Source organism: Vicia villosa, linkage group LG4 (assembly GCF_029867415.1).
Source record: "Vicia villosa cultivar HV-30 ecotype Madison, WI linkage group LG4, Vvil1.0, whole genome shotgun sequence".
Taxonomy (NCBI): Eukaryota; Viridiplantae; Streptophyta; class Magnoliopsida; order Fabales; family Fabaceae; genus Vicia; species Vicia villosa.
Window position 1 is genome coordinate 172,243,589 of NC_081183.1, and position 26,129 is coordinate 172,269,717.

The 26,129-nt window shown below is 31.8% G+C and overlaps 4 protein-coding genes across 4 annotated transcripts; 2 read left to right on the top strand and 2 right to left on the bottom strand.

Moving 5' to 3' along the window:
* Nucleotides 1-7,193: 7,193 nt before the first annotated feature.
* On the bottom strand, nucleotides 7,194-9,220 carry LOC131595948 (uncharacterized). The gene is made up of 2 exons (XM_058868490.1): nucleotides 8,581-9,220; nucleotides 7,194-7,607 (listed from the first exon to the last, which is right to left on the bottom strand). The coding sequence occupies exons 1-2, from the start codon at nucleotides 8,813-8,815 to the stop codon at nucleotides 7,426-7,428; spliced, it is 417 nt and encodes a 138-aa protein (XP_058724473.1). The 5' UTR covers nucleotides 8,816-9,220; the 3' UTR covers nucleotides 7,194-7,425.
* Nucleotides 9,221-13,667: 4,447 nt separating this feature from the next.
* Nucleotides 13,668-15,717, bottom strand: LOC131600303 (uncharacterized). Its single transcript, XM_058872487.1, has 2 exons — nucleotides 15,056-15,717; nucleotides 13,668-14,081 (listed from the first exon to the last, which is right to left on the bottom strand). Exons 1-2 carry the CDS (start codon nucleotides 15,288-15,290, stop codon nucleotides 13,900-13,902), a joined length of 417 nt encoding a protein of 138 aa, XP_058728470.1. The 5' UTR covers nucleotides 15,291-15,717; the 3' UTR covers nucleotides 13,668-13,899.
* A 1,923-nt stretch (nucleotides 15,718-17,640) lies between these two features.
* On the top strand, nucleotides 17,641-18,234 carry LOC131598324 (uncharacterized). The gene has a single exon (XM_058870939.1). The coding sequence runs from the start codon at nucleotides 17,641-17,643 to the stop codon at nucleotides 18,232-18,234; it is 594 nt and encodes a 197-aa protein (XP_058726922.1).
* A 1,399-nt stretch (nucleotides 18,235-19,633) lies between these two features.
* On the top strand, nucleotides 19,634-22,201 carry LOC131595950 (protein C2-DOMAIN ABA-RELATED 9-like). The gene is made up of 3 exons (XM_058868492.1): nucleotides 19,634-19,957; nucleotides 21,503-21,598; nucleotides 21,703-22,201. Exons 1-3 carry the CDS (start codon nucleotides 19,844-19,846, stop codon nucleotides 22,006-22,008), a joined length of 516 nt encoding a protein of 171 aa, XP_058724475.1. The 5' UTR covers nucleotides 19,634-19,843; the 3' UTR covers nucleotides 22,009-22,201.
* Nucleotides 22,202-26,129: the final 3,928 nt, after the last annotated feature.

Genomic DNA, 26,129 nt, shown 5'->3' on the forward strand with positions numbered 1-26,129 from the left:
GTTTACTTAACGTAATTTTAGAAGGCAAAAAATCTTTAAACGAGGGAGAGTTGTAACACCCAAATTTAAACTATTCTCTTTTATTTGAATTATTTATAATTATTTGCGTTTTATTTAATTACTATGTGGGGATAATTAAATAAAATTTGGATGATTGGGGTGTGTGACCTTATGGTGAGAGTGTGTAGAGTAAATAAAGATTAGTAGAATTATTAGAGATTGTTTTAATAATTAATGGCATTTTATTAGATTTATTTAATTATAATGAGAAAATATAAGGTTTGGGACCAGAGTGGAAATAAAGAAAATCAGAGGGAGGAAGAAGTAATGGAGATAGAGGTTGAACCGTAATTATAATTAAAATTACCCTATATATATATATATATATATATATATATATATATATATATATATATATATATATATATATATATATATATATATATATATATATATATATATATGAGATAAGATCAAATGGCACCAAAGTGTCAAAGTTTAATTTGACACCAAATCTCAACCGTTAAAATAATTGATCAAACGGTGATGCTAAATAAAATAAAATAATAATAAAAAATACATAGCATATTTTTCACCTAAAAAATAGGCTATTTAGCATCACCGTTTAATCAATTATTTTAACGGTTGAGATTTGGTGTTAAATTAAACTTTAGCACCTTGGTGTCATTTGATCCTATCCCAATATATATATATATATATATATATATATATATATATATATATATATATGGTAATTTAGGTTTGGGGATTTTTTTTTGTTATCAGTACGTGAAAGTAAATTTGGAGAATTAGGGGCAAGAGGCTAAGAAGAGAGAAAGAGGCTCAGGACTTAGAAGGAAGAAGAGAATCAAAAACTAGAATTTACACTACTGCTAGGATAATCAGATAAGGGGAGAATTATTCAATTAACAGGTATATGGATGAGGGATAGATTTGAGGAGTCCTTAACCTCCAATAGGGTTTGTATGATTATGTATGTTTTATGATAATTGTATGTGAATCTGAAATTTGATAATCAATTGGTGTTATGATCTGTTTTGCATGTTGAAATTCGTGAGAATTGTTAGGATATGATGTTATGAGGTTTCATGTTGTAGAAATCCTCCATTGTTGACTTTGAAGGTTTTGGAATCATGATAAAAGTGATGATTAAATGTTTATTTTACTTGATAATTGATAAGAATAGGTTGTTTGATGATAACATGTTAGTTTTACGATGATTTTTGATTAATTTGAGGACCTAGAAACGAAAAATCAGAGTTCAAAATTGAACTCCACGCAGAAACGAAATTTTGCCTTCTACAGGTCTATAGCGGGTGCCATAACAATGGAAGGTAACCCGCCACCCACACTCAAATGTAGAGTTGGTCGTCATGGTGGTGACATGTGTGAAGTTTTAGAATTTTGATGCTAGTGGCGGGCATTTTGCTCGTGACGGATAACCCGTCATGCACCTGAAACATGCGTAAACGGGTCTTTTTTCTTGTATTGATGTGCCAAATTCAATTTTTTGATTTTTATGGATTGTTTGAGCATTGTTAGACCCCACTAGTGTTGAGGTAATGTGAATTACTTGTTATAAACTTTTTAATTTAAAAATTGGTGATTGATGAGAGTTTTGGAGTTTTGTCGAGTATAATTTGCAAGTTGTGATGATGCTGTGATGTTTGAGTATATTGATTGTCATTGTTGTGATGCTGCATGTATGAGATAATAATTTAATTGAGGGAAATTGTTGTATGCTTGAGTTGCACTGAGAATATGTTGTGTTGAACGATTATAAGTGTTTCGAATTTGGTTGTGATTTAAGATGTGTGACATCCTAATGTGAAAATATCATGTATTCTTGCTTTATTTCGTTATCTTACGCGCGGGGAAATTATTGTGTTACACTTGGTAACAAAAGATATACACTTTCAAGCGTACGCTGATCACTGTCAGTTGTGTCCCTTGGACGACATAACCTTATACTCTAGATGACTGGCTTGTAATTCACGTATGATGTATCAATATATGCCTGAGCGCGTCATTCGATAATTCAACTACATGAAGTTTGTCCCAGAGACTCATCCGATTCTGCTCCTTCTTCCGTAGCACACATAGATGTGGATGCCATGTATGATGATTTTATTAATCATTTGGTATCGGATGAGACACGTGGTACCTTAGCTCCTAACAACTGGAGTACTACATACAGATACATCCAGTGGTATTTCAGGGTGTTACATTCTTATATGACATCAGATGCTCAGGGAGATCCACCTAGGTCAACTCATCAAGAGATACCAAAGGAGGAGGAGACTAGGATATATCATGTTGTTGATGTGTTGCATAGATGTTGAGGTATCGTGGAGCTTGGGCATGCAGTTATAGACAAAGGTGTCTTTCCAGATGGCTCCGAGGTGTGGACATTCTATATGCGATTATGGAGAAGGCACAGACGACACTACAATATAAGAGGCAACATAAGAACACGGGGGCCCGAGTACGGCATACACAATAGTATATAGTATTTGTATTAGGAGCACTTAGGGATTGCAAAACGGGCCTGACCCGTTGGAGATGTGCTTTTTTCCCACACTACTAAGGATTTAGGCTCACACCCTCTAATGTGCCCGCCCGTCTCATTTTTTTGCGGGCATGAACATTTACGTAATTTTTGTATTTTCAAGCTTAAAAGATGCAGTGCCTGCGGGCCCACCTTGCCCTCACTTTTAACGCGAGAAGGGATTAGGTTTTAAACCCACATCTTCAACTATGTCCGCCCCCACCATGTTTTTTTGCAGACTTTTGTGGGGCGGGCCTAAACGGGAAGGACATGCTCGTTTGCCACCCCTGTGAGCACTATTATCATTTGTAATTTATTGACTTCATTATGTATTCCGAATTTATTCAGTTATATATGTCATTTTCATATTAGTTGGTTAGTGTATGACTTAATTTATAAGAAATTGAATATGATGTTATACATATTATGCATCGTCAATTACATAAATGTATCTATAAAACAAAGTCAAAATTTATTGTCTGGTGTGAATATAGAAATGCATCTCCGTATTTTGTCTAGGGTGGATCTAAAGTTGCATCTTCTGATCAATTTATCTTAAAATAAATATGGCTCACTTAAGAATACATGGAGTGCGTATAGGGGGGATCCGGAGATGCATCTCCAGACTAAATTTTGGAAAAAAAAGATTGAGATCACTTTAGGACATTTTTTGATGTGAAAATAATGCGTCCGAAAATGTACTTCTGAATTCTGAGGGAGATTTTAAGAATTCCTTAAGAGTGTGTTTGGATGAGGTAATTAGAAATTTTAAGGGAATTTAAAATTCAAAGCAATTCAAATGATTCAATTGAAAATATCAGGACCAATATGTAAAATTTGAGGACCAATATGTAAATTTTGGGGTCAATTTTATAATTTTGGAAAATATGAGGACCAATATGTAAAATTTGAAGAAATAATAATAACAAATACATTCTATGGAACATGAGAGGAATTTCAAATTATTTGGTTTTTGGTGTCATTTCAAAATGATTAAATTTAACTTAGATAAAATACTCCATAAATTTCCATCGTTTTAACAAGTCTTGGCCTGATGCTCAACAATTTATGGTGAGAGGAATAAAATAAACCACTTTGTTTTTCCCCTCAATTTGGTTCCTGAGAAATTGCATTACTGTATAGACCTTATCAGGATAAACAACTTAATTAAGTGTTAAATATTAATGGTAAAATTATTATTTTCAATTAAATATCATTTGTTTTTTTAACTTTATTTGTTTTAATTTATGAATTTTAATCTTTGTAATTATTTAATATCATATTTTAATTTTAATGACATGTCAGGTACTTGTGGAGGGGTTCATTTGCCACATCACTTAAAATTTGGACACATAAGCTTTTTTGGAGTGGAGATGAGGGTTAGGACCAGTATTGCATCCTTTAGACAAGTTCAGAGACTACTTTATTCTGTTTTAAAATGGAAGAACCAGATTCGTGAGTTGGTCTAAACACGAGGACCAAAAATATTATTAAGCCTATAATTTATAATATTATATGATGGATTGTATTTGAAATTCTTTTTAAGTCCTCAAAAACCCTTATTTCAATACAAATTTTTTTAAGTCTTCAAACTTAATTTTATTGTATTGTGAATAAAAATGATCTTTCTAAAACCCTCTCAATCCACATCTCTCAATTCTTTCCATTTAATTATATCCCTATTTCAAATTCCTCATCAACCTTCCGCTACAAATTTCCAAATAAAGCGTAAGACTAAAAAGCAAGAGAGTAATTGAGATAATCCTATTTCTAATTCTTCTAGATTAATATCTAGTACTGAGGCAGAAGAAATATCCAATAAAAAAAAGGTTATTACCATTTTTGCCCCCTGCTATATAGGCGACTTTTGGTTTACCCCCTGTAAATTTTTTTTTTGTAAAACTAACCTTGTCAAATGAAGATTCTGTCATTTTAGACCTCGCCAGCAAATGGCACATGCCATTTGCATATGTGGCATGCTGATTGTGTAATTCTTTTATTTTTTTAATTTTTTAAAATTCAAATATGCTGACATGTAATTATATTTTTTATTTTTTATTATTTTTAATTCCACGTCATATTTATTTTTTAAATTTTTTTTAAAAAAAAATTTTAATTTTTTTTTATTTTTATTTAACATAATATTTTATTTTATTTTTTATTTATTTTAACGTAATATATATATATATATATATATATATATATATATATATATATATATTATTTATTTATTTTAATATTATTCAAATTCAAAACACATAAATATTGAAAAAAATACCTGCGGATTTACCTACGGATTTTAAAATACCTGCGAATTTATCTACGGATTTTAAAATACCTGCGGATTTACCTACGTATTTTAAAATACCTGCAGATTTACCTGCGGATTTACCTACGGATTTTAAAATACCTGCAGATTTACCTGCGGATTTACCTACGGATTTTAAAATACCTGCGGATTTACCTACGGATTTTAAAATACCTGCGAATTTCCATGCGGATTTACCTACGGATTTTAAAATACCTGCGGATTTTAAAATACCTATGGATTTATCTACGGGTTTTAAAATACCTGCGGATTTACCTACAGATTTTTTTAAAAAAAAAATAAAAAAAAATAAAAAATATATATATATAAAAAAATAAAAAAAATAAAAAAATATATATATATATTTTTAAAAAAATATATTTTAAAAAAAATATATTTTTTTGAAAAAAAATTAAAAAAAAAAAGAAAATCCACGTGGAAATAAAAAAAAAATCAAAATAAAAAAATATAATTCCACGTCAGCTTAGCTGAAATTAAAAAAAATAAAAAAGAAAAAAAATGCCACTAAGCACGCCACATAGGCTTTGGGCGTGTGCCATTTTCCTCCAAGGTCTAAAAAAACAGAATCTTGAAATGGCAAGGTTAGTTTTACAAAAAAAAATTTTACAGGGGGGTAAACCAAAAGTCGCCTATATGGCAGGGGGCAAAAATGGTAATAACCCATAAAAAAATGAAATAAATGGCTGTTTAAAGGACGCTTGTAGGGCTGTTTTGGAGATGAAGAACCGAAACCACCCAGAACTCGGTCAATTGGAATCAGATCATTGGATCGGCCGAAACGTCTTTTGATTTGATAATGGATATAATTTTAATCCGTATCCAGAATAAAGAATCGAACCATTTATACAACGGGTACCCGGTAAGCATTTTTCATTTCCTCTCTCTCTCTCTCTCTCTCTCTCTCTCTCTCTCTCTCTCTCTCTCTCTCTCTCTCTCTCTCTCTCTCTCTCTCTCTCTCTCTCTCTCTCTCTCTCTCTCTCTCTCTCTCACACACACACACACACACACACACACACACACACACTCTTCCGTTCCGCCTCTCTCTTCTAGGGTTTCGTCTTCCTCCCAAATTTCGATCAAGCCACAATAGTTTCTTGCTTGAGTGTTTAAATCATTTCTGTTAGAGGCTTAATGTGATTTGTTCAAGCCTACAACAATCGCGTAATGTTTCCAAACTCTTATTGTTTCTTTTTGTTATAATATTGTTTGCATGTTTGAGATGTTGAAAAGTTCAAACTCTTATTGTTTCTTTTTGTTATAATATTGTTTGCATGTTTGAGATGTTGAATAGTTCTTTTCCTGGTATCAATTTTGACATAAAATGTTGGGATTTTGGTGAGGATTCGGTTGTCGCTTCTTTTACAACAGCAACTTGAAGATATATAATTACAATGCTAATGACGAAATTGTTCTGAGACATCATTAACAAATGTAATGACATTTTTGTGTTTTTTTGAAAACATAAGTTTCAGAACTTATCTTTGAACAAGGTTTAATTATTTGCATTAACTTCTATTTTGAACATGTGAACTGATTATATGAATTTTGATTAAAATGTAATGTGAATGTCAAATTGGAATGAGATTCTAGAAATTTAATGTTATTGCAATTTATTGGGAAAACGATGTGAACTATTATTTTATTTTTCCTCTCTAATTCAGATGGTCTGGATACCTGATTCGAAAATTATCGATCCAGTTTTGGTTTTTCAGTAACAAATCATCCAGTATCCGATCAAATCTCGGTTTTTCAGTAACAAATGATCTAGTATCCGATCCGGTCTCAGTTTACCTGAATGTACCATATCGGTTTCGGTGCAAAAACTTACCCAATACTGATCTGGTCCGGTCCCGGTTTAGTTTTTAGTCCAACTCTCGGGACCTTGGATACCCGACCGGTCCGGACCGAAAACAACCCTAGCCACATGCAAGAGCCCGAATTCAAATATGAGATTCTCCACTAGTGTATGAATTTAACCACTAGATTATTGAAAAAAAAACTATATTTATCAAAATCCAAAATAAGATCTGTCCTACAAAGTAAAATTGGAGTAAAATTCCTTTCTAAACCACCAAAGTGAGCATACATTTTTTGTTGCTGTTGAAATATCCCAATCGATTATAAGCGACTATTATTATCAGAGTAAAAACAAAAAACAGCTGCTGTTGTCCCATATTTGGTTCACCAACCACTCAGTATACACCACTACATAAATTATCTTATTAATAATATAACATCAGATAAGATGGTCAGACTAAAACTTAGATTCTTTTCCCACATTGCCAGAGATAACAATTAGCAAAATTCATAACAAAAATTTTATTCCATCAAAAATTCAAAGGCTCATCACCAAATACATCACAAATACTTTATTCTTGCCAGAATTCAAAGCTGTTGTCTCTGGCTAGTGCGAACAGAGACAAACTAGAAACAAATACAGCCAAGATGAATTATAAAAGAAAATTTACCCAACAATCATATAAAACATTGTAGCAAATGTTTGATCCCAAGATCTCAAGTTGATTCATTAATGGGAAGAAATTTTAAGGTTGAGGTGGAACCAAGACCTCCAACTACCACTTCCCCTGCGGGAAAGTGACGAAGTCCCACTTCCATTATCAGCTGCTTCATTTGTAGTATGTGGCTTCTTGCATAACACGAAATTCCGAGCTCCTTGTGATCCGATTTTATCCCATGGACTCAAAGCCGCTGCACCATCAAACCACAATACAGAGAGATGGGTGCTTGTTTAGAGAATCAATTCTAAGCATTAAAAATCAAGTATGATGGAAGTAATGGTGATTATACCATAAAATTATGCTAAAAAGTTACAAATATAAATGACTTAATTTCATTCCAACTCCCTTTTAATCTAAGTCAAAAAGATAATTCAAAATCAAAGTTTGAAAATACCCCGCATTCAGCTTAATTACAAAGAACTAACTATATCTCCTCTTGACGTTTCTCTTTCTCTATGGTCTACACACACACACAACCTCCCTTATCAAAGAGAGGGACGGTCCTCAAGGATTCCATATGCAAACCAAAATGTGAAAAATAAACAGTTACAACAACAAAGTTATGGCAAACTTATCCTTTCAAATCTCAATCAATCTAGCAAGTTAAAAGACTTAAAACTATGCATTGTCTATGCAAAAGAAGCTAGGAACTAACTACAAGATAAGTGAGGAATCAAATAGTTGGGGAACTAACTACAAGATAAGTGAGGAATCAAACCCTAGACTCCTTGTTTATGGTACCCAAGTCCCCAACCAGTCAGACCAACATTTCTGGAAAGCACAAAACATAATTTCTACCATTCAACAACAACAAACAAAACCTTATCCCACTACATGGGGTTGCAAGGATCAAATTTTACCACACTGTTCATAATTATGTAGTTGATCAATGTCATAGAAATTCGACACGATGTCGACTATCGACAGCCTAACACAACCCTCTTCTTTAATCCGGGCTTGACAACAATGCATAGCAAAGCTAACATAGGTCCAAAGGTAAATAATTTGTCATCAATACTTTCTCAACAACTGAACTTATAATTTCCATCCTATTCCTCTCACTCTATCTATATAGATTTGTTCATTTAAACAAATAACAATAAATTGTGAATTAATAGAAAAACGATACTACATTATGCAATTGAAGAAAAAGATCAATATACCGTCAGATCCATGATGAGGACAGTAGAGAAAGAAATCTCTATGATCACTCCCCAGTCGCGGTAACCGTTCTTCACGCGCATAAGACTTCAAAGTTGTATCAATAACAGCCTCAACAAGTTCCTCCTCATCCACAACAAACCGAATCGGGCCAGCACTTCCCAGCACATTGATACTAACCAACAGTTTCTTGCCGCCATTGGCGTTGTGATTCTTCTTATGCTTGCTCAACAACATTGTGTCCGTATTAATTACCAAACTACAAATCACGAATCCAAAAACACACAAACAACAAACTACACCCTAATTGAGTTGAAATTCGTAGAGAATTTAGAAAGAATGTGGAAAATTGATGATTTAGGGTTTTGATGGATCGAGACCGAGGCAGCGATAGTGCCAACCTTGCATGCAGGAAGCAAAGGGGAAGAGAGATGGGAGGAAGAGAGCGCTCGCCGTTGTTGACGGTGAAAGGGAGCGCATGAAATCAAAGGGGAAAAGGGTTTCTAGCATTCACGAAGATCGGAGAGAAATTGGAAAGAAAGAGGTTGGTGAGAAAGGAAGACAAAGAAAGTGAAATGTATATATAGTTGAATTGAAAAAGGATTCAAATTGAAATTAGGTGTTGGTTGTTTGTTGCTTTTCTGTTTACGTAGTGGCACACTGGCCTATATAGTTAAAAAGACACGGACTTTTTATTAAATAGAAAAACTCCTAATATAGTTTAAAAAGTTAGGTCTCATAACTCTTTCACGTCGACCTAATTAAATAAATATGAAACAATTTTTTTTTTATTATTATATTATATTTTATATTTTGAATTAAAATACATAAATAAAATTTGATTATTTTGAAGACCTTGTAAAAATAAGATAAAAACACGTAATTGATATTGTTTTTATAAGTTCTCTTAAACAAATAGTCTCACATAAATTATGCTAATAGATAAGTTAAAATAAGTCAATGCAAACAAATTTTTAGTCTATTGTTTTTTTAGTTAGTTAGTCTATTTAAATATTATTGAAATTGCTTATTTATATATGTCTAAAATAAATAGACTTTTATGTAGGCTAACAAGCAAACCAGACTTTCCAAAAAGTCAGGCTCAGGGCTAAAAATAAGTCTACGACAGGCTATAGGTCAGACTTAGGCTTCAGTAATTTGGCAAAGCTTAACTCGGCACAGCCTATTTCCACCCCTAATTATAACAAATTCTCATGTGTCAATTTCAGTGTTTTAAAAACCGGACTGGACCGGACGGTCAAACCGGTCGAACCGGGAACCGGTCTGGTTCAATAGTCGGATCGGATATGCCATCAAACTGGTGGGAACCGGTGAAAACCGGTGAAAATCGGGAAAACCGGCGGTTTAATTGCTTTTTTTTTGTTTTTTTTTTAAACTTTTTTTTATAATTTTTTTTAAACTTTTTTTTTAACATTTCTTTTAAATTTTTTTTAATTTTTTTTTTTAATATATTTAATATTGTATTACTTAAATAGCATTCTCACATAGTTTTTTCGTTAGTGCAAATTAAAAACTTTATTGTCTATTTATTATCTTTGCGAATAAATTTTCTTAAATAACATAAATATATTGAATTTTATTTGATTTTCTTTTTAGGAGATCCTATTTTGAATTAAATTTGGTACACATTGAAGTTATTTTGTTATAAACTATTCAATTAGATTATGTTGTAATTAGACTTTGTTTAAATTATGTTGTAATTAGACTTTGTTTGCAATTAGACTTTGTAATTTTTTACTATTTTGTTATGTGTGATACTTTTGTTTAAAATTTGAATTTAAGTTATGAAATTGTGAATTTATGATATGATATTTTTAAAAAATTTAAAAACTAGTTATATTTTTTTAGAGACTGAATCATCCGGTTCGACCGGTTTTATACCTATATAATGACAGGTCTAATCAACCGAGTTATCCGGTTTAATCCGGTTTAGTCGTGCGGTTCGACCAGTGACCCAGTGGTTCGACCGATAAACCAGTGATCCAGTACCCTCACCGGTTCGATGACCGGTCCGGTTTTTAAAACACTGGTCAATTTCATCTTCTTTATGATATATCTCTTTGTTACTTTAAGATTATTGTCTCTTATAAGATTATTGTCTCTTATAATTGACTGCATATATTGTTATTAGATTTAAAAAAATAAAAAATTTCAATTTAAGAAAACACAGTGACAATTAAAATTATAATAAAATAATACTACTTTTTATAATTCTCTCTCCCTCTATATGGTCTTTAAATAAATCACTAAATAAGATATAAAACATTGAACTAAAAATGAGTTGAAAAATAATAACTTTTGATTGTGAAGTTTTGATGATGGCAATATAATTGAGAATAATTACATTTTAATGTTTGTTTTTATGTATAGAACAATTTCTAACCATTTATCGGAAGAAGAAAAAAAGAAATGATCGTTTGCACTTAGATAAAGAAATCCATCCGCACTCATATAGAAAAACATAAAAAAAGGAGGTTGAATTATGTTGACTTTTCCTTCATAAGATTTGTTATTAGATTCTGGTTCAGAATCTTATTTAGTGTCTGATTGATAGCAACTGGAAAGATTGAACATAAGTAAACTTGCTCAAGCATACAAGTGTCGCAGTGCGAAAAAATACTCGAGTGCATCACACACTTGAAATACAATAGAGTCGCCACCAAACTTTATTTATTCCAAAAGAAAGGAGAAAATATCGATAAAAATCACAAAGAAAGAATGATAAGATTGTCATCGTAACCAAATTAGGGTTTAGGGGTTGGTTATGCAAGGAGAACTTATTAGCACCCCTCACACCCGTTGTACACTTGTTCTCAACCGGGACTATTTAGTTAAACTTGTGATTGAATGTTAGCGTGATCTTTACTTGCTTTTTAATTATTATGCAAAGAAAAAGAGAGAGAAAAGGAAATGTTTTTGCTACTTTTTATTATTGAGCTCGCCAATATTTTAAAATCTTGTGGCTAAGTATTCTCATGGTGCAATGAAAAAACCAGTGCTTCGTAATTTGTGTTGAAAGATTGAGAGTTTTTTGGTTGATTTTAATTATGAAAATGAGCTTAGCGTCACTTCAGCGATAAGACTCGTTACTTAAACGGTCAGCTTCTGGGCGATGAATGAGTCACGCTTAGGCAATGAAAATGATTTGCACTTGGGCGAATAAATGATTTGATGAGTTTGAATTGTTTTTAGAGGATTTAGGTGCCAAATGTCCAAGCTATGCGGCTCGTACTCAAACACTTAGGAAAACAGTTGCTGTTGCTGTTGTCCCATATTTGGTTTACCAACCACTACGTAAATTTTCTTATTAAGAATATAACATCAGATAAGATGGTCAGACTAAAACTTTATTCTTTTTTCACATTTCCAGAGATAACAAATAGCAAAATCTATAATATAAGACATGTTGTTTTAGAAATCACAAAAAATTTTGTTAGCTTAGTCTAAATTAATAATTTTAGGGGCAATTTTTTTTTTCAACTCACTTTTCACTTTTTTGAATTCAAATCATTCTTTCCCCCTCTTTTTTCACTTCTTTTTTTTTTGTTTATATAAAAGTAGAAAATAAAAACATAGAATTATAATTCAACAATAACAATTAAGATAATTTTTTGAAAATCTATGCTAATAACAATACTTCAATATTAAAATAAATTATAACTAATTCAATATTAAAATAAATTATGCTTATATATATATATATATATATATATATATATATATATATATATATAAATTATAACAAATTTAATAAAAATATTATTATGATAATTTTAAATGATTGTTAATTTAAATTTAAAATGGTATTTTAAATTTTTAACAGTTAACTTTAGTAATTGAATATTAATAACGAAGAAATATAATTTGAAGTAATTTTTATTTTAAGATACAATATTTTTTAAGAAAATAATAATAATTTTAGTTAAAAAAATTATTTCAATTAAAATGAATTTAAAAATTTACTTGAAAATGTATGTTATTTGATAAAATATAAAATATTACTATATTATTATATGTCATTAATGAAGTTTATACAATTAAAATAATATTTGCATATTAAATATTAGAAAAATTATAAGCTATTGAAGTCATTTTACAAATATATGTTATCAATGTAAATATGAGAAATATATATATCTACTCAAAAAAAGTGTATTACTTATTCAATTATAACATACTTCTATTATTTATAGTCAAATTCTATTAGTATCAAATTTTATTGATTGAGATATTTTTGTAAATGATACCTAAACAAAAATAATATTTGTATATGGGAAAAAATCTATTATTGATCTAAATATTTTTATATACGAAAAATGGTATTTATGATTCAAAAAAAATTTTATTCAAAAAAGGTATACGAGAAAAAAAAATTATTGATCTAAATTTTTTTATATACGAAAATTTACAATTGATTCAAATATTTTTGTAAACAATACCTAAACATAAATAATATTCGTATATGAGAAAAATCTATTAATGATCTAGATATTCATATATATGAAAAATGGTATTTGTGATCCAAAAATTTTGATTAAAAATTAGTATACGAGAAAAAAAATCTATTATCTATTATCAATTATTGATTTAAATATTTTTATATACGAAAATTTGTTATTGATTCAGATATTTTCTAAATGATAACTAAACATAAATAATATTTATTTACGGAAAAAAATTTATTATTAATTTAAATATTTTTATATACAAAAATTTAGAATTGATTCAGATATTTTTGTAAAAATACTTGAACATAAATAATATTTGTATATGGAAAAAATCTATTAATGATTTAAATATTTTTACATAAATGAAAAACAATATTTGTGATCCAAAAAATTTTGATTCAAAATGGTATGCAAACAAAAAAAATCTATTATTAATTTAAATATTTTTATATATGAAAGATGGTATTTATGATCCAAAATAATATACAGAAAAAAATTTATTATTTATTTAAATATTTAATATACGAAAAATCAATTATTTAAATTTGTTTTTTACATTCTATTTAAAATAAATATATTATCTAAACAAATGCTCGTCCCAAACAATAACCCGTGCATGGTTTGTTACTCGTTCATAACAAAAATTTTATTCTCCAAAAATTCAAAGGCTCATCACCAAATACATCAGAAAAACTTTATTCTTGCCAGAATTCAAAGCTGTTGTCTCTGGCTAGTGCCAACAGAGACAACCTAGAAACAAACACAGCCAAGATGAATCATAAAAGTAATTTTACCCAACAATCATGTAAAACATTGTAGCAAATGTTTGATCCCCAATCTCAAGTTGATTCATTAATGGGAAGAAATTTTAAGGTTGAGGTGGAACCAAGACCTCCAACTACCACTTCCCCTGCGTGAAAGTGACGAAGTCCCACTTCCATTATCAGCTGCTTCAATTGTAGTGTGTGGCTTCTTGCATAACACGAAATTCCGAGCTCCGTGTGATCCGATTTTTTCCCATGGACTCAAAGCCGCTGCACCATCAAATCAAAACACAGAGAGGTGTGGCTTGTTTAGAGAAACAATTCTATGCATTAAAAATCAAGTTTGATGAAAGTAACGGCATTGCAATTATATCATAAAAAGTTACAGATATAAATTACTTAATTTCATTCCAACTCACATCTAAATCAAGAAGATGATTCAAAATCAAAGTTTACAAGTACTCTGCATTCATCTTAATTACAAAGAACCATGTCTCCTCTTGGTTTTTACCTCTCTCTACACTCTACAGAACCATGTCCCCAAGAATTCCATATGCAAACCAAAATGTGAAAAATAAGCAGCTACAACTACATAGTTAAGTAAAACTCATCCTTTCAAATCTCAACCAATCTAGCAAGTTATAAAAATTTTAGACAATACAATATGTCTATGCAATAGAAGCTAGGAACTAACTACAAGATAAGTGAGGAATCAAATAGTTTCAAAAATATAAGAACAAATATCAGAATAATTAAAATTACTTAACAAATTCTTTATCAGTAGTAAACAAGTTCATAAACACCTATTTCATGGGTTTGGAAACTTCTTAAGTACACAAGACATGAGCCATGTTTTTTCCACACACAAGAGTCTGGGTTCAAACCCTAGACTCCTTGTTTATAGTACCCGAGTCCGAAACCACTCAACAACAACAACCAAGCCTTATCCCATTAAGTGGAGTCATCTACATGGATCATCAACTTTCATTGTAATGTTCATTACTTTGTAGTTGATCAAAGTCATAAACATTCAACACAATTTTACGTTGGCTTTCGTCGGCCTAACACAACCCTCTCCTTTTATCCACATAAACTTTCTTAACAACTCAACCTATAATTTTCATCATCTCTCTATCTATATAGATAAAACTATTGGTTCTATTGTCCATTTAAACAAATAGCAATAAATTGTGAACTAACAGAACGATACTATCTTATGCAATTAAAGAAAAAGATCAACATACCATCAGATCCATGATGAGGACAGTATAGAAAGAAATCTCTATGATCACTCCCCAGTCGCGGTAACCGTTCTTCACGTGCATAACACTTCAAAGTAGTATCAATAACGGCCTCAACAAGCTCCTCCTCATCCACAACAAACCGAATCGGGCCAGCACTTCCCAGCACATTGATGCTAACCAACAGCCTCTTGCCGCCATTGGCGTTGTGATTCTTCTTATGCTTGCTCAACAACATTGTGTCCGTATTAATTACCACACACTACAAATCGCAAAACCAAAAAAACACAAACAACAAACTAGGCTCTACGAAATTGAGTTGAAATTCGTAAAGAATTTCAAAAGAATGTGGAAAATGGTTGATTTAGGGTTTTGATGGATCGAGACCGAGGCAGCGATAATGCCAACCTTGCATGCAGGAAGCGAAGGGGAAGAGAGATGGAAGGAAGAGAGCGCTCGCCGTTGTTGACGGTGAAAGGGAGCGCATGAAATCGAAGGGGAAAAGGGTTTCTAGCATTCAAGAAGATCAGAGAGAAATTGGAAAGAAAGAGATTTGGGAGAAAGAAAAAGAGGAAAGTGGAGTATATATAGTTGAATTGGAGAAGGATTCAAATTGAAATTAGGTATTTGTTGTTTGTTGCTTTTCTGTTTTCGTAGTGGCATCTTTTGACCCGGAAAAAAAGAGGAGTAGTTTCACCTGGAAATTAAATTTTACAGATAACACTTTACTTATTAGGTTTAAATTTATAAAGAAAAAAAGCTAAAACTTCAAATTTAAGAAAACATAATAATTAAAATTAAAATAATATATACTTTTTTAATTTTGAAACATATCCCAATTTTTTAAAATAAATATTTAAATATGGTTAAAAGGTATAACTCATATGTGAGACTATTGAATTAAGATTGAGTTGAAAAATAATAACTTCTGATTATTAAATTTTGATGATAATAATGTAATTGAAAATAATTCATATTTTAATATGTTTATTTTTATGTATAGAATTATTTTTAATTATCTTTCAAAAATAAAGAAATGATTATCATTTGTGACAATGTAACTATCTATATCTAAACAAAGATCACCACCCGCACTTAAGACAAAGTGATCACCTATTTTTAGATGACAAATGATCTCTTGTACTAAGTCACCTTCAAACTTTATAGAATATTCTCTGAACAATTACATCACGACAACTATGTCGGTTTGGTACAGGAATAAAAGAAGATAAAATTAAACTTTATTGTAAAAAAGTTATACATTTGTAATCGAGTTTTATTGAATAGAACGTTTTGTATGAGTTCTTGTAATGCGTTTTTTAATCGTGCAGGTACCATCTATCACTGCTTGAGATTGTTGATGTTACATCAACAAAATTGACGTTTTCAGTTGCTTTTGCATATTTGGAACATGAAAGGGAAGAGAACTTCAAATGAGTGCTACAAAAGCTTAAAAAGGTTCTATTTTAAGAATTACTTCCAAATGTCATGGTGACGGACCAGGAACTTGCATTAATGAATGCCAGTGATTCTGTGTATCCAAACGTGTCTCATTTGCTGTGTACGTTTCATATTTCAAAAAATGTTAGCAGAAAGACAAGAACATGTCATGGATCAATGGAATAACATGATTTATTCAAATATAGAAGACGAAATTGATGTACATCTGAACCACTTCGAAAGTGTATGTGGTGATATTCCGTAATCTGTCAAGTATGTGAAAGAAACATGGTTAACACCATATAACAAAGGTTTATTTCTGCATGGACAGAGTCACTCATTTAGGGAACACGACAATAAATAGGTACATTCTTCAAACAGGAAATATGTTTATGTTAATTTGTGAGTTGTTTATTTAATTTGTTCATGATATCTAGGGTGGAGTTTGCACATTGGAGACTAAAGAACATGTTGACGACAAGTTTTGGTGATTTATGTGCAAGCTAGGATGCTGTGAACACAATGTTAAAGTTGCAGCTAGGTTCCATAAGAGTTTCGTTTCAATAAAGTATTGTTTACATTGAGCATCGGTATAACACTCCATTCTATTCTAAATTGCATAGTTTTGTTTCAAGACAGTGTATACAACTCATTAGAAAAGAACTAGAAAGAGTCAAATTTATTGGTGCGAGCAAGGAGAGGTGTGGTTGTTACATTAGAACAACACATGGGTTACTGTGTGTGTGTCACCTCGCCGATTACCAGATTCTAGGGATACCTATACCTTTGGAAACTATTCATATGTTTTGGACGAAATTGAAAATTTCAGAACATGATGTGAATCCTGACGAGAGCAAGTGAGATTTAGATGAGGAGTGCGAAGAGTTGAAGAGACAATTCAGTACTCTGGATATTGTGGGTCAAAGAAGGTTGAAGAAAAAATTCGTGATCTAGCCTATCCATATACAACTTCAATGTGTCCATCGTCCGTGAAATACAAGTCAAAGAGAGGAGTTAAGAAGAGTAGAAAAGGTGACGAAAGTGATGGGCATCGTGATCCAAGTCAGTGGAAATATGCTGATGCTTCGTAGGGGAGTCAGACTACGAAGAGATCATGCATACAACCAAGTGGTAGTCAATCGTCAATCATGCAAATTGGTAAGCAACCTTCTACCAATTCTACAAAAGGAGAGTACTTGTCACAATTTACTGCTTTTTTTCATCCATACATCGATGACATTAATGATGTTGAACCAGATAGAAATTGTGGTTTCCATTGTATTTCATCTGCATTAGAATGGGGGCAAGATGCAAGTTATGATGTTCAAAGACAATTGCATACTGAAATCCATCAACATGAAGAATTGTTTTTTAAGTTGTTCTATGTCACTGTCTCTTATGTTAGTAATTCATTATTCGTAAAATACTTGGGTGTTCAGGGTAAGGAGAAATGGATGTTGATTCCAGATATGGGTTACCCAACTGCTTCTAGATATAGTGTTGTATTTGTTTCTCTTTCCATGAAAATGAACATAACATTTTTCCCGCTTCTCATAGCTCCACCCCCATACACGAGTCGACATACAATCATTGTTGTTGATTTTGTCAACTGTAATCATTGGATTCAGGTAAAGTTGAGACTCGATTGTTCACTGGCTCTCGTCACTGATCGTTGGAGGAAGAATTGTTCTATTGATGTAAAAACATGGGAATCAGCATATGTAGGTCGGTTCAGACATTGAGAAAAATTTTCTAGGAAGTGATTGTAGTTTGTTTGTAATGCATCTATGTAAGACATTTATTCTATTTATATATTAAGTCGGTTCATTATTTCACCGTGTATTTTATTCAAATTTAAAAAAAGGGGAAAAAAATTAAGTAACAGTATTACCAGAAATTTAAAATTTTCATTATTTTTCACATACCGGAAATTTCAAATTTCTAGTAGTTTTATGAATTGAGGTCACACCGAAAATTTGAAATATCTGGTATGTGAAAAATATTGAAAATATCTGGTATGTGAAAAATACTGAAAATTTCTAGTATGAAGCATAGGCATGATAAATTGGTAAATCCAACAAAATTTCTGATATTTTTATGAGATTTTCGGTACGGTACCATAAATTTTAGAAAATCCAGTATTTTACAAGAATAATTTTGTAAAAACACACTACTTGAGGGGGTGACATGTATAAAATTAGGGATGACATGTTAAATTCTCTTTCTGATCCGACCATGGTGGTCCTATTGACATGAGATCTAACATGTTAGAGAGTGATGTTAGTTTCATATTTTTTTTTCTTGTTAATATTTGCTATTGTTGTTTTTTTTCCGGAATTGTTTGTTCAGTTGTATTTTATTTAAAATTATTATTTTTTTTATTAATAATATATTATTTTTTCTTAAAAAACAGTTTAAAAAAATAATAGTGCAATTTTGTATAAATAATATGAGAAAATAGATATGTGAGAGTGTAAAGTAATTTTATAATATTATCCAATAAACGACTTATATTCCGTTAAATTTTATCAATATTTTAAATTAATTTTGATGATTGGACAAATTAATGATTTTTTATTAGACGACCCTATAAATATCTTCCCGTGCATATGTCCATTAAACTCAAATAATATTTAAGATAATGCTAACGAATGCTCTAGAGGCACTGGTTATGAAATTAAAAATGTAAGTTAAACATTGTTTAATAAAATAAAAATATAATTTTTTAATCCAAAATGTATATATTTAATGCATTGTAAACATAAATAATCAACTTTTCTAAAGAATATTATGTGTAATCAATGTATTAAATATATAATATTTTTTTATTATGTATGCTTAACCAATATCCTCGAGGTATTTGTTATCATCTATATATTAAAAGATGTAAATAATAAAGCGTATTTTTTTCAATGAAAAACAATTCAAAGAATTCATGCAGCTATATACTATTTGGTATCAAAATTAATGTCATGATTCACATTAACACGCTTACACGCTGTAATTTTGACAAACTTACCTTATACAACGTTCTAGAAATGAATGTTTTTGAAGTAAATAAAACATGGAAATATCATTTGCGATCCAGCAAGCATGTAGCTATAGGAGAGGCTAAGATAAGACACAACAGGTTGGATTACTAATATTGCTACATGCCAAAACAAAACTGAGGTCGGCATCACCACTTTGTTTCTTTTCTTGTTTTCTTTTATGTACTAATTAGATTCCTTTAGTAGGGTTATTCTATTGTTTTTCAGTTTTCACTTTTCACACGTTTGTGATTTCTATTAATACCCCAAACAAGTTCCTTAAACTTTCATAATCGGTTCTGCGTGGAAAGACAATTCGTGGATGATGGATAATATTCTTGGTCTTCTCAAACTTCGTATCAAAAGAGGAATCAATCTTGCCATTCGTGATGCTAATTCCAGTGATCCTTATGTTGTTGTCCACATGGGTGATCAGGTTCTAAACCTTAATTGATTTTTCTTCTTTGTTTTTCTTTAACTGTGTTTTTAATTGATTCAATTGATTACGATGAAAATTAGTGTTCGTCTTTAAAGTTAAAATATGTGTGATATTGTCCCGATTAAACCTCATGTTCATATCATTTTCTTTTGCAACATACACCGTTGACGTCAAAATATGAATTAATATAACCGGAAATCGTTGGAGACATTTGGTTTGGGATATTTTACCATCACGTTTCTTTTGGTGTCGTCTTTAATTTGTCGGACAAGACAGCCTCACTATAGTAAATATTCTTAAGAGGAAGGTAATAGTTGATCTTGAGGCTATTTTGTGTGAGTCTAGAGTCCCACATCTCATGGCTTGAACATGGACTTATAGTCTTACAAGTGGGGTCATGGTTTTAAATTGTGGGCGCATGTCTTGAAATACAATGTTAAAATACTTAATAATGTCAAGGTTTTTGATTGAAAATTGAGTCTTGGAATTCTAAGATTTTGAGTTTTGATGAAAATGCTTGAAAAAACATGGATGAGATATTGTATGATGTGGTTTCTAATGCGGCTGCAAGTGTGATCTTAAATTACACCGCAGTTGTGGTTCGATGCGGTTGCAGAGGCTACCGCATCCGCAATTGCGGTTGCAAAATGCAGTTTAAATCTTAACATTAATTATGATTTTTTTAATTTCTTCATTGTATCTTAACATTAATTTTGATTTTTTAAAATCTTTTAGTGATTTTTGTTGTGAACTTAACAATTTAGTTCTCTAGTCATATATTTTATAAAAACCGTTATATTTTATCAACGTACCCATACCTTATTTATTTATTTTAAAATGACGTATCCCATACCGATACTAGTATCCGCATCGGGTACCGTACCCGTACCTATGCATCATAGGTATGCATTGTGTAGGGATTGACTGTGTCAGTTCTTCATTTGTTCGTCGCTTGTAAGTTGATGGCTTCTATGTGACATAGCATCTTAGGATCTTTAGCGTATGTTTGGAACATATTCTTGCATTTTGATGTGAAAATTTTGAAGTTATGAGTTGAAGCTTCCACGTCAATGATGTACTTAGATGGTTAGATAGTTAGGATTAGAGATTTAGAGTTTTCTATTGATTTGAGTAGTCTGATTTCTTTAGGTTTATTTGGTTGGCTTGTTTCTCTAGTAAATAGTAATGATATATGTATTCATTTTTCTAATTTGAGTGGTTTATTTGGTTGGCTTGTTTTTTTTAGTAATGATATATGTATTCATTTTTCTAATTTGTGTTTTTTTTTTTTATATTGCGGGGTTGTGGTTTGGTCAGATACACCTTGTACTCCGACTTCATTGTTTCTTATCTAAATATCTGACCTTGTACTCCGACTTCATTGTTTCTTATCTAAATATCTGTATTATGTGCCGTTAGAAAAATGGAAATACATGCTTCTTCTTTTTTTGTACATAGGGAATCTGTTGAAGTTTGGTGGCAGCAACACATAATGGTTCATGAAATCAATTGGTCTGAATATTATTGTTTTTATTGATGCAGAAGCTGAAGACTCGAGTAGTGAAAAACAATTGCAACCCTGAATGGAACGAAGAGTTAACCCTTTCAATAAGGGATATTAAAACTCCAATACGTCTCGTAAGCAAACTATCTCTATAGATGACAAAATGGGTGATTCATTTTAAGGAGAAAACATTGAAGAGTTATAGCTAATATGAACATTTTGTTTTTTTTTTCTACAGACAGTTTTTGACAAAGACACATTCTCCGTAGATGACAAAATGGGTGATGCAGATGTAGACTTGAAACCATATGCTCAAGCTATACAAATGAAGTTGGCCACTCTTCCAGATGGTTGTGCAATCAAGAGGGTTCAAGCAAATAGGACTAATTGTCTTGCTGAAGAGAGTAGTTGTATTTGGAAAAGTGGAAAGATAATTCAAGAAATGATTCTAAGATTGAGAAATGTTGAGAGTGGGGAATTGGTTGTGGAAATTGAGTGGGTGGATATTCCTGGTAGCACAGGTCTATTAGGGGGACATAGTTAAGTTGTCCTCCTTTCAGTAACACTCAAGAAAGGCTTATTGTATTAGGTGAGTTTGATACATGAATAAAACTATGTCATAAATTCATAAAGAATTTATATCTTGTATAATGTATCAAGATTTTATGTTCACTAACTCGAGTTTTATATGACGACGATAAATGTTGTGTAATATATATTGCTACTATTGTAATTTCTCCTATTATCTTAGGTAGAAGTTAGGTAACTGTTGTTTTATATGAAAGTGATTCTTCCTTGTGGCGGTGTTTAACTTCATCTAGTTCATGCAAAATTTGTATTTGATACAAACACAAGATTTGTAGAACAATCCTAAGAAAATGCACATCTCCGTAATAAACAGAGACTACTTCAGGTGCATTTGTCATGACATTACCCAACTCAATCATAAGTTTATCCATCTTGTAATGAATGTGGGCCACCTGAGCAACAACTACAGTTGTCTCACTGGCTTCTTGTGCTCTTGCTGGTTTCTTGCTAATAGTGATAGATGTAGCTTTTGTTAGCGATTGATAGGTTTTAACAAATTCGTGATTAATTTAAAAAACATTTACTTTTTGAAAATGTTTATGTTAGAGGATGAGAATAAGTTAGAATAATGATGTAGTGAAGAGACACATAGCAAAAATAAAAATAATTAACGAAAAAATAAAGAGAAAAAAGGTTAGAGAAAATGCACGAGAGATTAATACAAGTTCGGACTAACCACTTGATCTACTCCCATTCCAAAGAGTTTCCTCTTGAGAGTTCCAATAAATCAGACTTGAGCTTTTATAAGATCAGCTTATGAACATTCAATAAACAACAAAAAAAGAGCTATTACACCGACTTAGCCCAAGAACCTTCACCTAAGCTTTTTTTAAGGTGTATCTTGCCATTTTTTTGTTCTAGTTAAAAAGTACAGATGTGTGTGGTAACCCTACAAGGGTAAGATATATTTTGGTAGGTTTATAACAATTAGGGAGGTAAGGCGTTGCATGTGGCAGCGAGAATCCTTGTATGGCGGTGTTACGATGGTTTTAGAGGACCTATTCACAGGGAGTGAGAGTCTTTGTATATCAACTTAATGCTTACGTATGAGTATGTAAGTTCTGATCTCTCTCTTTCTTCCGTTAGGGGAGAAGTATTTATAGTGGCCTTGGGTCAAAGGTTTTCTTGGGAAGGGTCACCCGCCCACGTAATCAATGACGGACCGTTGAATCCCTATTTCCTTGGGAAACATGGACCAACTACTGACCATGGCTTATCTCTTCCTAAGAAATGTCTTTTCCTATGTGACACTTATCCGATTGACTTCAATGTCTCTTTTCGTCGGCATGAACCCTAGGAAATTTCTAGCCTGAACTCCAATAAAGCACTTGAAGGGATTCGAGTACATATCGTATTTCCTTACGGACTGCAAGACATTCTTAAAATCTTCAACACGGCTGCATCCTTCGATACTTTTTACTATCATGTCATCAACATAGACCTATAGGTTCCATCCAATATGATGGGAGAATACAACGTCCATGAGTCACTGATTGGTAGAGTTAAAATTTTTGAGGCCGAAGGGCATAACATTATAGTAGTAGTAGGGGATCCATTTGAATATGGTTGTACCCCAAGTATACATTCATGAAGCTCAACATGCTATAGCTTGATGATCCATAGATAATTTGATCAATGTCTGGTAGTGGATACATGTCCTTAGGACAGATAGTGTTCTGGTCGGTGAAGTCCACACACATACGGCATATGTTGTTTGCTTTTTTTCACCAACATCAGGTTGGCTAGCCATGTAGGTGTTTCATTTCCATAATAAACCCAACGTCAGAGAGCTTGCATACTTCCTCGTAAATGGCAACCATCTTCTCGTCGCCAACTTTCTGCTTCCTCTACGCCACTCATTTGGCAGAGCGGTGAATGGTTAGGAGATGACTCCCCACATTAGTGTCTATCATGAGCATATCAGAGGCGATTAAGCGAACAAGTCGACATTTTTAATGAGTTAGACAACTAACTCATGTTCTTCTTCCTCGGTAAGTAACGTACCTATCTTTTTTATCCGATGGGCTGAAGGACATATTCGAACCTCCTTCAAATTCTCCATAGGTGCAAGTCTTTCAACATCCGCGCCCAATATGGTATCCTAAGAATCAAGGTATGCTTTTGGGACTTCAGGGAAGGGGGGATGACAAGGGTGAGCTATTCCCTATTTGTTGCCAGACTATTCTGATACCATTATTGAGAGATCTGACGGTCTCCTCGAATCGTACTGACTCTCCATGCAATCAACAAGTGCTTCAGGACCAAGTACTAGGTGGAAATAAATGCCCTTAGTGCATTGATGGTGATTCGACCTAGGATGATATTATAAGGAGATAGTGAAGGTTCAATGAAACACAAGAAAAAGGAGATTTGAATTGGGTTTCAAGATTAAAAAAATTGTTTGCGCCTAAAACACAAACAACACCAAAGTAAAAATGATAAAAGAACACAAGTATTTTACTCTGGTTTACCTCTTAATTAGGTTACTTCCAGTCCACCTGCAAAAGTGACTTTGCCTTCTTAAAAAAGACTTAATCCACTAATTAAAATTTTAATTACAATCACAATGAATACAACCAATGTCTTATCAAGGGTTATGACTATACTCTAGTCCTACAAGGAAATAAACTCAAAGACAATCTGTAAATGACTTCTCGAGTAATATGATTATCACCTAGTCACTCAAGAAAGTTAACCATAAGGTTAAATACAAGATTGTTTGTTTACATAATTACTTATAAAATAAATAGATTACACATAAATGAAGATCAAAATAATATACTTAAATGATTTGAAATATAAAGCTCTAAGTGTTTCTTTTTCTTTGTTGTTGTTGTTCTTGAAGATTTCTCACACTTTTCTTTTTTCTTCTTGCTATGATATTATTTTTGCTCTTTATTTACAAAGTGTCAACTTACTTTTCCAAACTTTTGTAACAATTCTTTTTAATATCTAGTTCGTCACTTATTCTAAACTTACAAGTCCTCTTTATATAGGCAATGACAAATAGATCAGTTGGAAAGTAAAGTTGGAATATCCACAAAAAATTTAGCCGTTGAAAGTACTGTCCTTTTTTAGATATTATCAGAGTAGTGGAATGAACATATGATATTGTACAGGTTTTACACTTTCCACATATTCTTCTAATTATATTCTAATCAGAGGCTTTGAGTATATGTGTATGAAGCTTGAGTAGAGTTCAAAGCTTGTCTTCAAATTTAGGTGAGAACGTTGAGACTTCAGAGTCTATAAGACTTCAAATCTTATCTTGGGCATACCTCAGAATCTTGAAATATATAAAGTAACAAAGTCTATATCAGAGTCATTTTGAATAGATTCTTGTAGCATTTTTGACTTGACAACCAAGATGTTTGACTTTCATTAAAAGCATGTCTTTTCTTAATACAAAACATGTATTTAGTTCAGAGTTAGCTTGCTTCAAATTTAGCTAATCTTTAGATTCTACATAGATCGGACTTCAAAAGTGCCTTTTTTAGTGTTTGGTTTGTCCATGCTTGATATCTCCAAAGTCAAAATACGATTTCTACTAATCTGCGCGTTTAACAAACTATTAGAATACAAAATTGTTCTTTATACATTGTATATTTTGTTATCATTAAAACTCAAGGATTAGTTGTAGAGACAGACTTGTTCTAACAGATAGGGCGTCCACGATACGGTAGCTAACATCAATCGCCTTAGAGTTTGTTCCCTCGCCACATGTTGTCTCTAGGGTCATGTGGCCCCTTACTTGCACTTGTTCCCTTGACAATCTTATTAACGAGCCACAAAACACATAGACATTGTTAAGATTAAGCTAAAGTGTCTGGAAAACATTCCAGAACAGGACATCAAGAGGATCTATCATGACTCGCTTGATATCCCACTTTCCGTATATGGTGGTGTTACAGTGGTTTTAGAGAACCTGCTCATTTGATGTGAGAGACTCTGTATATCAGCGTAATGCTTAGGTATGAGTGTGTAATTTATGATCTCTCTCTTTCGCTCATTAGGGGAAAAATATTTATAGAGTCCTTGGACCTAGGGTTTTTATGGGAAGGGTTATCGCCCACCTTG

What these genes read in the sequence shown, in the direction of transcription:
- LOC131595948 (XM_058868490.1), bottom strand. Translation starts at nt 8,815, where the DNA reads ATGTTGTTGAGCAAGCATAAGAAGAATCACAACGCCAATGGCGGCAAG. An exon ending in TCCTCATCATGGATCTGACG is followed by an intron (nt 7,608 to 8,580) that starts GTATATTGATCT and finishes TTGATGGTGCAG; the next exon opens with CGGCTTTGAGTCCATGGGAT.
- LOC131595950 (XM_058868492.1), top strand. Translation starts at nt 19,844, where the DNA reads ATGATGGATAATATTCTTGGTCTTCTCAAACTTCGTATCAAAAGAGGA. An exon ending in TTGTCCACATGGGTGATCAG is followed by an intron (nt 19,958 to 21,502) that starts GTTCTAAACCTT and finishes TTATTGATGCAG; the next exon opens with AAGCTGAAGACTCGAGTAGT. An exon ending in TTAAAACTCCAATACGTCTC is followed by an intron (nt 21,599 to 21,702) that starts GTAAGCAAACTA and finishes TTTTTTCTACAG; the next exon opens with ACAGTTTTTGACAAAGACAC.
- LOC131598324 (XM_058870939.1), top strand. Translation starts at nt 17,641, where the DNA reads ATGCAAATTGGTAAGCAACCTTCTACCAATTCTACAAAAGGAGAGTAC.
- LOC131600303 (XM_058872487.1), bottom strand. Translation starts at nt 15,290, where the DNA reads ATGTTGTTGAGCAAGCATAAGAAGAATCACAACGCCAATGGCGGCAAG. An exon ending in TCCTCATCATGGATCTGATG is followed by an intron (nt 14,082 to 15,055) that starts GTATGTTGATCT and finishes TTGATGGTGCAG; the next exon opens with CGGCTTTGAGTCCATGGGAA.